This window comes from Haliaeetus albicilla, chromosome 16 (genome assembly GCF_947461875.1).
Source record: "Haliaeetus albicilla chromosome 16, bHalAlb1.1, whole genome shotgun sequence".
In the NCBI taxonomy this organism is placed as follows: Eukaryota; Metazoa; Chordata; class Aves; order Accipitriformes; family Accipitridae; genus Haliaeetus; species Haliaeetus albicilla.
Window position 1 is genome coordinate 2,449,937 of NC_091498.1, and position 12,540 is coordinate 2,462,476.

The following is a 12,540-nucleotide window of genomic DNA, read 5'->3' on the forward strand; positions in this document are numbered from 1 at the left end:
AAGAACAGAGAATGGAAGATACATGGTGATATTTCTTCTGTCCTGATTTTTGATGCCTGTAAAACATTTAATACTTACATAAAAAAGAAGCCAAAGGTACAGATCTTTACTGTGAAAAGTGTACTTGTTGCTGCAAACTTTCATACACACACATACCCTTGGCGTGTCTCTGTCAGTGTGGTGCATCAGTCCCATCTAATGGACTCTGGCGGTCGGGAGCCAGAAATCTTGCTTTTACATCTCTTTGCGACAACAGCTATGGAACAGCTATAGGCAACCTGGAAATGTGGGAGATGGATTGAATTAAAGGCTTTAATACAGATTTCAAAGCTTTTTCCTAGTCCTTTAAAGCTTCTACTATGGAGAAGAGATGTGAAGAAAGAGCTTATTAGAAGTGAAAAGTCTTCTTCTGCCCTCTGTTCTCAGGGAAGTGATGCCCTGCGCTAGTATTTACAGCAATTTGAATAACAAGTACTGTGATATTGAGAAATAGTACTGCAATATTGAGAAATAATTTCAGTAATTGGTCTTGCATTGTTCAAGTGGATGAGCAGCAGAAATTGCACAGTCTAGTCCATTGTCTTTCAGATTAAAAGGAGGAGGTATCGGTTGTGTTCAATAACTTTTATATAATAAGAAGCGGGACTTCTTTATATTCCTGTATAATTTTTCTTTTGTAAGCAGCAGACAATAAGATGTCTGTAGGTTTGATTCAGGGTTTCCATTATTTTCACAAGCACGAGCCTTTAAGTTTATGTATTTGTAAGCGTAGAAGGGAATTACACATGAAATGATACACTTTTTTGTCTTTGAAAGCTTTGATAACCTTATGCCGTTAACTTGTGCTTTTTTCTCTGTGATCGCAGTGGTGATTTCTTTGACTCACCCTTCAGTATGCACTCGGTTAAGTGTACATTTTAATTAGCCTTTTTAAACAAGGAGGAAGTATATAGATCTAAAGTACTGTTTAGCACTTGAAAAAATTAATGGGAAGGAAAGAGACCTAAAAAAAGAGTTGAAAGATGGATAGAAGTCCTGACAGGAAATTATGTAGCTTTGGGGCAGAAAGGAGCCTCTTGTTCAAAAATAATTGGTTCGGATCCAGTTGAGATCAATCGACTTTCATCTGGCATCCTTCAGATGAGCAGCGAAGGTTTTGGGCCCAGACTGGCGTAGGTATTTAAGGGCATATCAAGCAGGACGTTGCGTAGCCCTTGCACGAAATTCACGCCGCGGCTGGCCCTAGCTGGGTGCTTTGGCGGAGCGGGGACCCCTCGGTCTCCTCGGACTCAACCGGCAGCGAGGCTCGTGGGACGACAGGCTTGGTCTGCCCCGGGGGAGCTCCCGGAGGCTGCGACGGTGACGTGGTCATGCGAGACGTGCGTGACCGGCACCGGGGACTTGGCTCAGCAGGACATGAAGAAACACCTGGTGAAGAATTCTGCAAAGCGCTGAGCAGGGGGAACGCAACCTCGCAGCAACAGACACGCTTTTCCATCCCGTTTGGTTTTTTGTAGAGGACAATACGCTGCAGTTATCTAGGGCTATAGGATTTTGTACCTCTGGTCCATCAGATCCAGTGTCCTTTTTCCGGAAAAGATAATAATATGCCTTCAGCTTCTGCTGATGGCGCAAGGGACCACAGTGTGGAATAAATGCCATAGTCTTGTGATGTCCCTTGCGGGGGAAAAGACATGACTCAATTACGACAGATATGAATGATTTTCTGGCACCTGCAGCTACTGAAATGCAAACTGACCTTGCAGTTTTCTCTGGTTTTGTATCTAATAATTATTATTATACCCTGTCCCCTTAGAGCCACTGCACGAGGTCAGGCTACTGACTCCCACAGATACAGTAGCAGGCTGCTGCAGCTTCAGTTTAAGCTAAAAAAGGCAGTTTCTTACCAGCTAGCATTGTTATTTCATCTGGTTCTGATTATTTTTAACACGTGAGAAACAGTAACGCGTGAAAGCTGTTGCACGGCAGGACAATACCGCCTGGCAGGGAGGAGCATGTCCAGTTGTGCCACAGCTTCTGTGATGCTCTTCACCTAAATCATGTCGTTTTTCTTGTCCCCAGCACCATGCGGGGGCCACCTGACGTCGCCCAGCGGAACCATCCTGTCCCCCGGCTGGCCTGGCTTCTACAAGGACTCCCTGAGCTGTGCGTGGGTCATCGAGGCTCAGCCGGGCTACCCCATCAAGATCACATTTGACAGGTACTTGCCTTGGGCTTCTCAAAAGTTTCCTCTTCGCGGTTGTTTTTGGTGGTTCCAGCAGTGTGGAGCTGTAGCCGCCCCCGGAGGAAAAGGGAACGAACGAACTGCTCAGTGTTGTGTTTGGCAGCGAGGTTCTCTCCTTCTCTTTCTCGTTCTTTTTTTTTTTTTTTTTTTTTAATTAACTCCTGACAAGACATTAAAATTTACCTAATGTTCAAGAAGAAAAGGTGGAAAATGGTGATTTTTCCCTTCTTGTTTTGACTAACTCCTGCTAACTTGCGGTGCTATTTTAGACGCACGTAGGACACGTTTTCGGAGGCTGAGCTCCCACGTGCTCAGCCTGCCGGGGAGAAGCAGCAGTGAGGATCTGGCCCTGACTCGGGAGTGCTGAGTCTCTTGACTTGCCCTGGATTTCACTGTTTGAGGAGGGCTGTGCGTTCTTGAACCCGAGTCCGTATGTCTGAGAGGTGATTGCTCATGTAGTGTAAGACAGTTGTTGCTGCAAAGACTGTTCGGTGTCAGCAGATGAAGCAGGAGAAGGATCAGAAGGAAACCAGACTGCGAAGGAGGGGGATGACGTGTTCCCAGTAAGATGCTCAGCCGGCCGAAGGCCAGGCAGTAGAAACAGACCCACATATTGCCCCATGGTCCGTGCTGCTTTCTAGTCATTAGACCACATTCAGGGCTGTAATGAAGAAAAATTAGCCATGCTGGTTTTTCACTGATGTATTCTCGTGTCCCTTTCAGGTTTAAGACAGAGGTGAATTACGACACCCTGGAAGTGCGAGATGGCCGGTCCTATTCTTCCCCGCTGATAGGTGTCTATGACGGGACTCAGGTGCCCCAGTTCCTCATCAGCACCAGCAACTACCTCTACCTCCTCTTCACCACTGACAAAAGCCACTCCGACATAGGCTTTCAGATCCGATATGAAAGTAAGTGCAAGTTATTAATGTAATTATGCGCTCTCCAGCAGCACAATGGACTCAATCAGAGGCCCATTGGACTCGGTTCTCCCCTTTGCCAGGCAGTTAGTGCTATTACAGTGATTGGAGAATGGGAAGCTACTGCGAGTGAAGTAGCAGTTTCTGCTTTTTGACCATCTTGCTTGTTTGTAGAGTTTTTTATTGTTATTTTAGCATCTGCAGGATATTAGTGATTTTAGGAGGCAGAGTTGAGTTCCTCTGTCCATTTCATCCTCTTACTTTGGGGATAACTGGTAGGACTTTGAGTGAGCTCAGAGGAGGAGTTGAACTTTCGCCCAGGCTAATCACTGCACCTTGCAGCAGGCTCCACAGCCACTGAGTGGTCTGACACGGGTGGGTTTGTTTGCCACAGCTGTGAAGCTCCAGTCAGACCACTGCTTGGATCCGGGGATCCCGGTAAATGGCCAGCGCCACGGGAACGATTTCTACGTGGGAGCGCTGGTGACATTCAGCTGCGATTCAGGCTACACCCTGAGTGACAACGAAGCCCTGGAGTGTGAGCCAAACTTCCAGTGGAGCCGGCCACTGCCCAGCTGTGAGGGTAAGGAGCGCAGAAGATAACATCTGCAGGAGATGGCAAGCACTTAATGTGCAAATCTACTGCAAAAGCAAAGCAGCAATTGTGAAGTTCACAATGATATCTGATCTGTGTATGTTGTTTGATTTTGATGGGTTGGGCTTTGCTTTGACATTCAGAAGAACTGATATTCTTCCAGCTGATGATGAGTTTTGAATTATTGAATTCTTTCTTCTTTTTTCCAGCTCTGTGTGGAGGTTACATTCGTGGTTCCAGTGGTACCATCTTATCCCCAGGCTTCCCTGATTTTTATCCCAATAACTTGAACTGCACATGGACAATAGAAACATCACATGGAAAAGGTGAGAAGCCTTTAGCTTAGAGTGGCTTTAAGGATGGTCTGGAGGACGGTGGTCAGTGCTCTTGGTGATGATGGGTACTCACGTGCTTGGCCAGTTGCCGTTCTTGCCGCCACCCAGATGTCTCTAGACAAGACGCAGAGGTTTTTGGTGTTGCATCTCTTAATCCCTTTAAAATGGAGAGGATTAAGAGGAAAGATAGTCCCGTATCAAAGCCACAGATCAGAGAGCCTGTGCCAGGCGTTACCTTTGCTTTCAGGCCTTTGTGGCAGTATCCTCTGGAAAGTTAGCTGGCGTTTGGGTACCTGGTAGTGCTAGTTATGCCACGTGGAGGAAAGGTGACCTGCCGCTGACACCACTACGGTAATGTTTGGTACTCGATAGTACTTTCAGCCTTATTTTTTTGTTGCGGTGCTGGATCACTATCTATGTGACATTTTACAGATGGGGAAATGGAAGCATGTAGTAATCACTTCCAGACGTGGGACAGAACTCGGGCTCTCGGTTCCCAGCTCTGTCCTAGTTCTGCAGCTCCAATTTCCCCACTGGCTAGGAGTATTGCCAGTATAGAGGCAAAGTGCAGATCTATTTAGTCCAATCTCCCTTGTAGCACAGGCCAATCTTTTGTCTTGGAGGAAAATTTCAAGAAAATGCATCACTGATGATTAGAGAGCAAGTTTTATGTACAAGGGTGGGAGGTAATTTCTCCTGATCCGTTCACTATCTGCCTGGGGTAAGCACAAAGGGTATAAACCCTTTATGTAACTTTATGCACTCTTATATAACTGTCTCGTCATACTGGATATCAGCACGACAGGAGCTATCATGAGCCAATTTGGCAAATACCATTTGTATTACAGCAAATAAACTTGTCAATGAACAGCACAGTGCATTAAGGGAACCATCACATGCTGTGAAAAGTATTCTGTTGAGTAGCAGCAATCCACTCTTCATTAATCCACTCTGCCTTGGATTCAGCTCTCCGATGAGACACTGCATTATCCTGTAGCTAAGCTAAGCACAACACAGCAAACTGATAGTCTTTCATATGAGAAAGTGCAACTCTGATATCCTGTGTGCTTTTATGCCGACATCAGAAGAAAGTCTTCTGACCAAGCGAAGCACGGCTTGAAAAAACATGGAGTATTTTCAAATGGAAGGGATATGTCTCCATAAGTCTGGGCAGGGGGGGTTGTCCCTTGTCCTGTAAAAGATCCTGCTGTGGCTAATTCAGTAGTACAGGAAACAGCACATCCCTTACAGCAGTTCAGTGGGATGCAGTTTTGGATCATCCAAAGAATTCAGCCCTGGATCTGACCATCTTGAACTGGACCATGTTTGTCACACTAGGAGAAGCTGGATATTGAGCTCTCTGGAAAGCTGGTCCTAGATTTAGCAGTCTGAAGCATATGAGCTTCTTTAGAAATTCTACCCTTAGCTGCAGGTAATGAATGTTAGAAGATCAAACCGTGAGCTGCTCTGTAAATACAGCTACTTGTAGTGAAAAATTATAGGTCTCCAGGCCTTTGACAAGAGTTTCAGCTCTTCTTACCTATCAGGTTGTGCTGGAAAGGTGAGGATGAGATTCGGAGAAAAGAAGTTGAGTGTTTAAAGAAAGAGACTTTTCCATACCAGTGAAAGGAGTCTGTTCATACTGTGTTTGGTTTTGTGTTTTCATCCCACTGCTGGTATCCTTCCTTCAAGGTTGTTCTCCAGGAGCTGGTTAGAAATGAGCTGCAGCACAGGGTGGGATCCCTCTCCTTGGGCAGGGTGCTGGGCTGCGGCTGCCGGCGGCGGTGCTTTGCTCCCAGGCGGAATCACCCTTCTTGTGCTTGTGGAGCTTTCTGGGCTAGGAGAGCTTCACCCGGGCAGCTGGTTGGATGCAGGAAATCTCCAAATCCAGTTAGAGGTTAGGGTGAGAGGAGAGGATAGATAGAGGACGTTGTACAGATATAATAAGCTGGTAGACAGCCAACTTACATGTCAGGAAAACCTCTCCTTTCTTGTCCCTGTAGTTCAGGCGAGTTGTTTATTTACCACTGCAATGAAAGGAGGAGACGAACAAAGAAAGATGTACTTTTCTCTTACGTTTTGTGGAAGATGTTGAAATGTATTTAGATGCTGGGCTGTGTTGGTGGGAGTGTGCATACACATACATACACGTACGTACGCATCCTTTCTCTTGCAACAGTCTTAGCGATCTGCTTTCCCAGCTGTCGCTGTGTTAAACTGCTGTGTAATGCATTGCAACAAGCTTCTCCCAGCTCTTTTCAGCATTCCTGCAACGTTTCTTCTCATCCTTCAGTAGAGAGTAGTGGAACAGAGTGACCCTGAGTCAGAGCAGTAGCCGCTGAAACGGAATGAATTTAGTCCTTGGAGAACAGAACAGGCTTTAAAAAAGGCATAACTGGGACCCCGTTCTCAGCTAACTTCATTGGCAGTGCACTTGCAGTGCAGAATCTTCTCTGTGCCTTGTCTTTGCCTTTGGTTCCGTGTTGTTGGAGACCACTGGGTGCATCTGTGATCACTGGGTCAATTTGGTGCTTGCTAAACCCAGAAGCTCTAACAATTCTGCTGCAAGCAAGGGATGCATTTATTTACGTGACTTAAGTGTTTGCCATTGTACCTGATTTTTCTTGTTCTAGTTTTATGTTTCCCACACCCACTTCTACTAACGCCTCACTGCTTGGGTTTGCAGCACTGCTGCTGCCCAGGCCCGGGAAGACTTTCAGTTCCCATAAAATAGAACGGAGTTCAGGGCTTGTGCCTCCCAGTCCATCAGACTATTCCCTGCCAAGCCAGTGACCGAGCAGGGATCATCTGCATCATAAAAGCCAGACTCCAGTTACTCACTCCCAGATCCTCGTGAACATCTCGCACGTGGCCAGCACGTGAGTCCCTTAATTGAAACAAGTTGGTTGTTATAACAGTTATTTTTATGTGACTGCAGACACTGATTTACTTTATGGACTCACAAGCTGTACAATTTGAGTTTAAAAGCAGCTTAATTTTAAAGGTATTTAAACGCTTAAGGAGAGACTATTATTTTTAATCTGAGAACTTCAAAGTGATTTCTTTTCCCTATAATTTGTTCTGTTGTTTCTTTTACAGAGAATGAAAAAAAAAACCAAAACCAACCCTGCATTTGCAGAGACATTTTGTGCTACAGTAAATTTCAGACCAGAGCAAAGGTTTAATCAGAGTCACAAATCCTTTAAAATGAGTTTATAATTGGCTCTTTTGGCTACAGTTCCACAGCCCTTAACTGGCTCTTGTGCCCTGTGATTGGAGTTGTTATCTTAAAAGACCTGGAGTCAGGGGCTGTCCTCCTGGTTCTGGGGACTGAATTATGCTTGTGTTTCTCTGGTGGTGTGTTGATTTTGGTTGAGAGGTAGTATTTCTGTTCCTTAGATTGGGTTTTGTAAAACCGACGGTATAAATTTACTGTCAGTTGATAAACAGGGAAAACTTAAGACATTTTGTATTCACTGCATCTCACCAAGTTTTCAGGCCAAAACAGGTCATATCTATTTTCAATTGACTATACTGCTGGTAAGAATAATAAACATTTGGAAACCGTTAGATATTGCCTACCTTCGTGGAGCTTTGCAGGGGGAACAGTGGAACTAAAAATTTTTTGCCAGGCTCCATATAATATTTACCTGGATGTAAGGAAGGAATTGTCAAAGTCGAGACCCGTTTTGGTCATCGCTAAGCAGCGGGTCACACAAATACTGCCTGGGACACTGAAGGTTAGCGAGGTGCAAGGAGCTGCTGTGCAGGGATAAAGATGGGGAGGGAACAGGGCAGCTGAGATGACCCTGTGAGCGCTGCTTCTTCCCAGTCCAGTGATTTCTGCGGGAAAGGCTTTGTATTGGTTACCAGCCTCTCTGACCTTCATTTCTTGGAAGGGAACTGCTTGCATGTGACCAGTAAACCTTCAAAAAGAAATTGGATAGACTTAGGGATAAATGGAATATTCAGAGTTATAATTTGATTCTGACAAAAACCTGTTGGGATGGATATTAAATCTCATGCTCCAGAGCTTTAATCAGTCTCTAGGTTGGTCTCATCCTGATCTCCAGAAATTAATGGGGAATGGGGAGCAAGGAGAAGATTATTTCTCTGATCCTTATTTACAGATTTCCTGTGCTTGCTTTTGAAGCAGCTGATGCCGTACTTTGGCAGAGATGGGATGCAGAGCAAGACAGCCCTTGGGTCTCACCAGGCTGGCAGTCTCTGTGGTGTTAATCGTTGGCTTAAATGAAGTGACTTGGTCGTGCCACTGGGTGCTCCTGATGCGTGCGAGGAGGTAGGGATCTAACTGTGACTAATGAAGACCAGGGTACGGCACTTGCATTTGCATGGAGGAGTCTGTTTCTCTGCAAATAGCCCTGGCGAGTTCAGCGGGGTTATGAGGAGTGTAAAGCCCAATTCAGCATGAGCCGGGGCTTGGGAGCCTGCCTCTCGGTGCTCGGAAAGTGTGCTAAGATCTTTGGATGAAAGAAGCCATATAAATGCAAAGAGGCTTTTTTATTGCTAGGCATCGCTTTAGCTTGTTAACTTCGTGTGATGATAATGTGACAGGGTTTCTGATATAAGATCCTGCCTTGCTTTGCTCTCTGAAAGCTGCCATTTTTTGTTTTTCAAAGATAGAATTATTTTCCAGAGAATAAGTGTTTCTAATTGCGTTTGAATTCTAGCATGAAAAATCACCTAGCTGGAGGCTTTTGCAAAAGCCTGAAGTACTTACTATTTTGTGTCTGTAGGTGTGAAGGATACTTTAAGTAATCCATTACTCCTTTCTTGTTCATTTACGAATGCAGCAAGGTCACAGCCTTCTCACTGAAATGTTTCAAGTTGTTGAAATTGAATTGGGAAGAGACAAAATAGTTTTCCTCTGTTTGTCTGGTCTTTCTGTAGCTGGATCCGTTGTGGGGTTTATTTTTGTCAGTATAACGTGGATAAAAGTGTAGGATTCTCTTCACTTCTGAGATCTGTTCCGGCTGGCAAGACCCAGGCTAACCACCCTGACTCCGAGCGCGGTGCCCAAATCTGCAGGGGCTGCACACGCGCTTCCCACCGCGTGCCTCGGAGGGGACGGCAGGTCCTGGCAGTGGGTCACAAGCAGGGAAGGGTGGGCGCCAGCCCCTTCCCAGCAGGACAGGGCTGGGCTGAGCCCTCGAGAAGGGTGCTGGGGTGCTGCCGGGAGGGAGCGTGGCTGCCTGACGTAGCCCTAACTTGGGAGATGCACCTGAACGGCCTGACGAGCCATTTCTGGCTGAGGAAACACAGGTCTGTCCATGCATGATCACTCCTGTTGTCCTCCAACCTCCGGGCACCAGCATTCGGTCCCATCATAGGAAGGCATAGGAAGTCCCTGCAGTCGTGCTGCTGACATACTTTATCTTCTGGAAAAGCCTCTCTGACCTTGATACTTGGCTTAAGTCCTATTTTCCTAGGTATGAATTCCTTCTGGAACTTACTTGTTTTTGTTGTTTTCAAGTCCTCGCAACTACAGCTTTTGCTGCTCCTGCTATCTATCTAAAGGTCAACACTTTTAAAATAAAATACTCCGCTAAGCCGCCAGGCTCAGTCCTTTCTGCGGCTGATCCGTCCCTCGAGCGAGCCTGTGTTGTCTCTGTTCCTGCGTTACAAAGGCACAGGAATCGAAGATCTTAACTGCCTTTCTCTGTTCTGGGCCTTGTACCATACCCTTGTTTTACTTTTTTCATCTGTTTCATTTCTAACATAAACGTGTCCATGGTTTTCCATGTGCTTTTCCTTCTCGGCTGGCCTGCTGTTACTGGGAAACAGGGAATCAATACTGGTGTCTCGGAGAGGAGAGGGGCTTTGGCTCTGGGATGAAGGGGTGCCATGCGAACACTGTTGGCTGAAGCCATCTTTATTTTTCCTTCCCTGCAGGTGTGTTCTTCACTTTTCATACCTTTCACTTGGAGAATGGCCATGACTACCTCCTGATCACCGAAAATACCAGCTTTGTTCAGCCACTGAAGCAACTGACGGGGTCTCGGCTCCCTGCCCCGCTTAGTGCAGGGCTCTTTGGAAACTTCTCTGCTCAAATTCGCTTCATCTCAGACTTCTCCATGTCCTATGAGGGTTTCAACATCACCTTCTCAGGTAAGAACAGGGGTGGACAAAGACTTCATTCTTCCCCTTTCCTTCCCACTTCTCTGCAAATCTCGGGAATAATTTTCTGTTGACGCAGTTACATGTGATTTGGGTCACTGATGGTCACTTCTCTTGTTACCCCAGTAAATTATTCTAGCATTAAACCACGGTATGTCCCAAGAAATATTCTCCTTGCAGTCCCCGCATCACCAGATGCAGCAATTTTGTCTGCCTTGAGCCCCAGTAGATGCCTGGATTTGAACCCACTGGAATGACATCCCACTACAGATGTGTTTGTTGCTTTCTCCCTCCTCACCCGACCATCTTTTCTGCTCTGTTTATGGTCAGAGTTTCAGGTCAAGTTTTCTTAGGCTATGCTATCCCTGTTCCCTCCAGATGCCTTCCTTCTGTGTTTATCAGAGGAAAATCACTGCAGTAGGTACAGCATTTCCAACGTGGGAAGCTGGGACAGATGGGATCTTTTGGAAGGCAATGTTGAGCAATCTGGACTTCTTGGATAAGGAGCAAGGCAGAGCGGGTCATTCCCATTGTCCGTCTGGTCTCTCTGGTTTTTTTTTCCTTTGGTTCATTGCTCTGCTTGGATGCTCATCCAGTGACCCAGCCTCTGCAGCTGGCTTCAGCCTGTCCTAGATGTGACACATGCCTCGTATAGCCTAGGCCAGGTTTCCATGAGCCCACTGGCATTGCTGGGGAACTGGAAACAGTATTTTCTCTTGCTGGACTAGCTCCGACTTGCTATAATAGCAGATGAAAGCAGACCTCCTGGTGCCCGTAGGGCATCAAGGGATGCGGGATTTTGCTGACTTTAGCAACCCTTCTCGCCCCTGCTGGGCTGTTGAAGATCTGGTTGTGCGAGACAGCTTCTGCCCTAAGAACTTCCAGTAAGCCAGTTTGGTCCTGCGCTTACTAGACCAAGCCACTTCTGATGCTGGCTTTGACTGTTTGTGATTATACAAAATGCTGGTTTCTTCAAATGTAATTCTGGATTTTCGGAAGTTGTTAATGAAGAGTAGCGTGTGCGGGGTGCTCTTGGAGAGAGACTCAAAGAAAGGCACGTTTGCTTATGCAGAGCAGATCATCGCACTTGTAAATCGCCGTGTGTGGGTAATCTCTGGTTGAAGTGCGCAAGGTGTTTAACTGTGTCCTTTAACCTGAAGTCCTACAAATGACTGCCAAAGTGTGTGCCTGTGCACACGTTTCAGAAAATGTAATCTCTTCTGCCTGAGTGCCCCGACAAGCCGTTCCGTAAAACAATCGGTTCATGGACAAAAGCTTATTGTATTGGTGCTGTTGTTCTCTCTATCTCAGCATACCTTTTAGTCCGGAGGGCAACAGCTGCAAATTTGGCCTGCTGGTGTGGAAGAGAAATGACCATTTTTATTGGGGAGCTCGGTGCTGACGTGCTCACTGTCTTTGACAGACAGAGCTGTTGCCATAGATGCAGATAAAACCTGCTGCGCTGAGAGAACTGGTTTCTGATAACCGTTGTTCTGCCCTCTGAAGTCAGGGATTTGCATATGATACTCCGTGGAAACTAGTCAGAAAGTTTCCAATTAACTTTCATTTTGATGGAGGAAAAATGGCTTTTTGCCTTAAAAAAAATTTGCCTCAAATTATGTAATTATAAGTAGTATTTTTAATGTGTTTGGGGACTTCTTTCTTTTGTTGGAAAATGAAAATGGGAGCCTGTCCTGGTTTCAGCTGGGATGTAGTTAACTGTCTTCCTAGTAGCTGGTACAGTGCTATGTTTTGAGTTCAGTATGTGAAGAATGTTGATAACACTGATGTTTTCAGTTGTTGCTCAGTAGTGTTTAGACTACAGTCAAGGATTTTTCAGCTTCTCATGCCCAGCCAGGGCACCTGACCCAAACTGGCCAACGGTGTATTCCATACCATGTGACGTCCCATCTAGTTTAGGAACTGGGAAGTGGGGGGCACGGATTCGCTGCTCGGGGACTGGCTGGGTGTCGGTCGGAGGGTGGTGAGCAATTGCCCTGCGCATCATTTGTACATTTCAATCCTTTTATTACTACTGTTGTCATTTTATTAGTGTTATCATTATCATTATTAGTTTCTTCTTTTCTGTTCTATTAAATCGTTCTTATCTCAACCCAGGAGTTTTACTTCTTCTCCTGATTTTCTCCCCCATCCCACTGGATGGGGGGGGGGGTGAGTGAGCGGCTGCGTGGTGCTTAGTTGCTGGCTGGGGTTAAACCACGACAGAGCCAGTTATATTTTTACCTTCCTTTAGATATATATGTACACCTTTTACTTCGCGGGTCTGTTATTTTTCAAAAAATAACC

At 45.9% G+C, this 12,540-nt stretch overlaps 1 protein-coding gene across 1 annotated transcript in view; it reads left to right on the forward strand.

Annotated features, from left to right (window-relative positions):
* The window catches only part of CSMD2 (CUB and Sushi multiple domains 2), a 311,633-nt gene that overhangs the window by 192,937 nt on the left and 106,156 nt on the right, over positions 1 to 12,540 (forward strand). Inside the window, exons 16-20 of the mRNA XM_069802931.1 lie at positions 2,083 to 2,221; positions 2,969 to 3,156; positions 3,560 to 3,748; positions 3,970 to 4,086; positions 10,009 to 10,224. Of these exons, the coding sequence (XP_069659032.1) occupies positions 2,083 to 2,221; positions 2,969 to 3,156; positions 3,560 to 3,748; positions 3,970 to 4,086; positions 10,009 to 10,224 (849 nt within the window). The remainder of the gene's footprint in view (positions 1 to 2,082; positions 2,222 to 2,968; positions 3,157 to 3,559; positions 3,749 to 3,969; positions 4,087 to 10,008; positions 10,225 to 12,540) is intronic.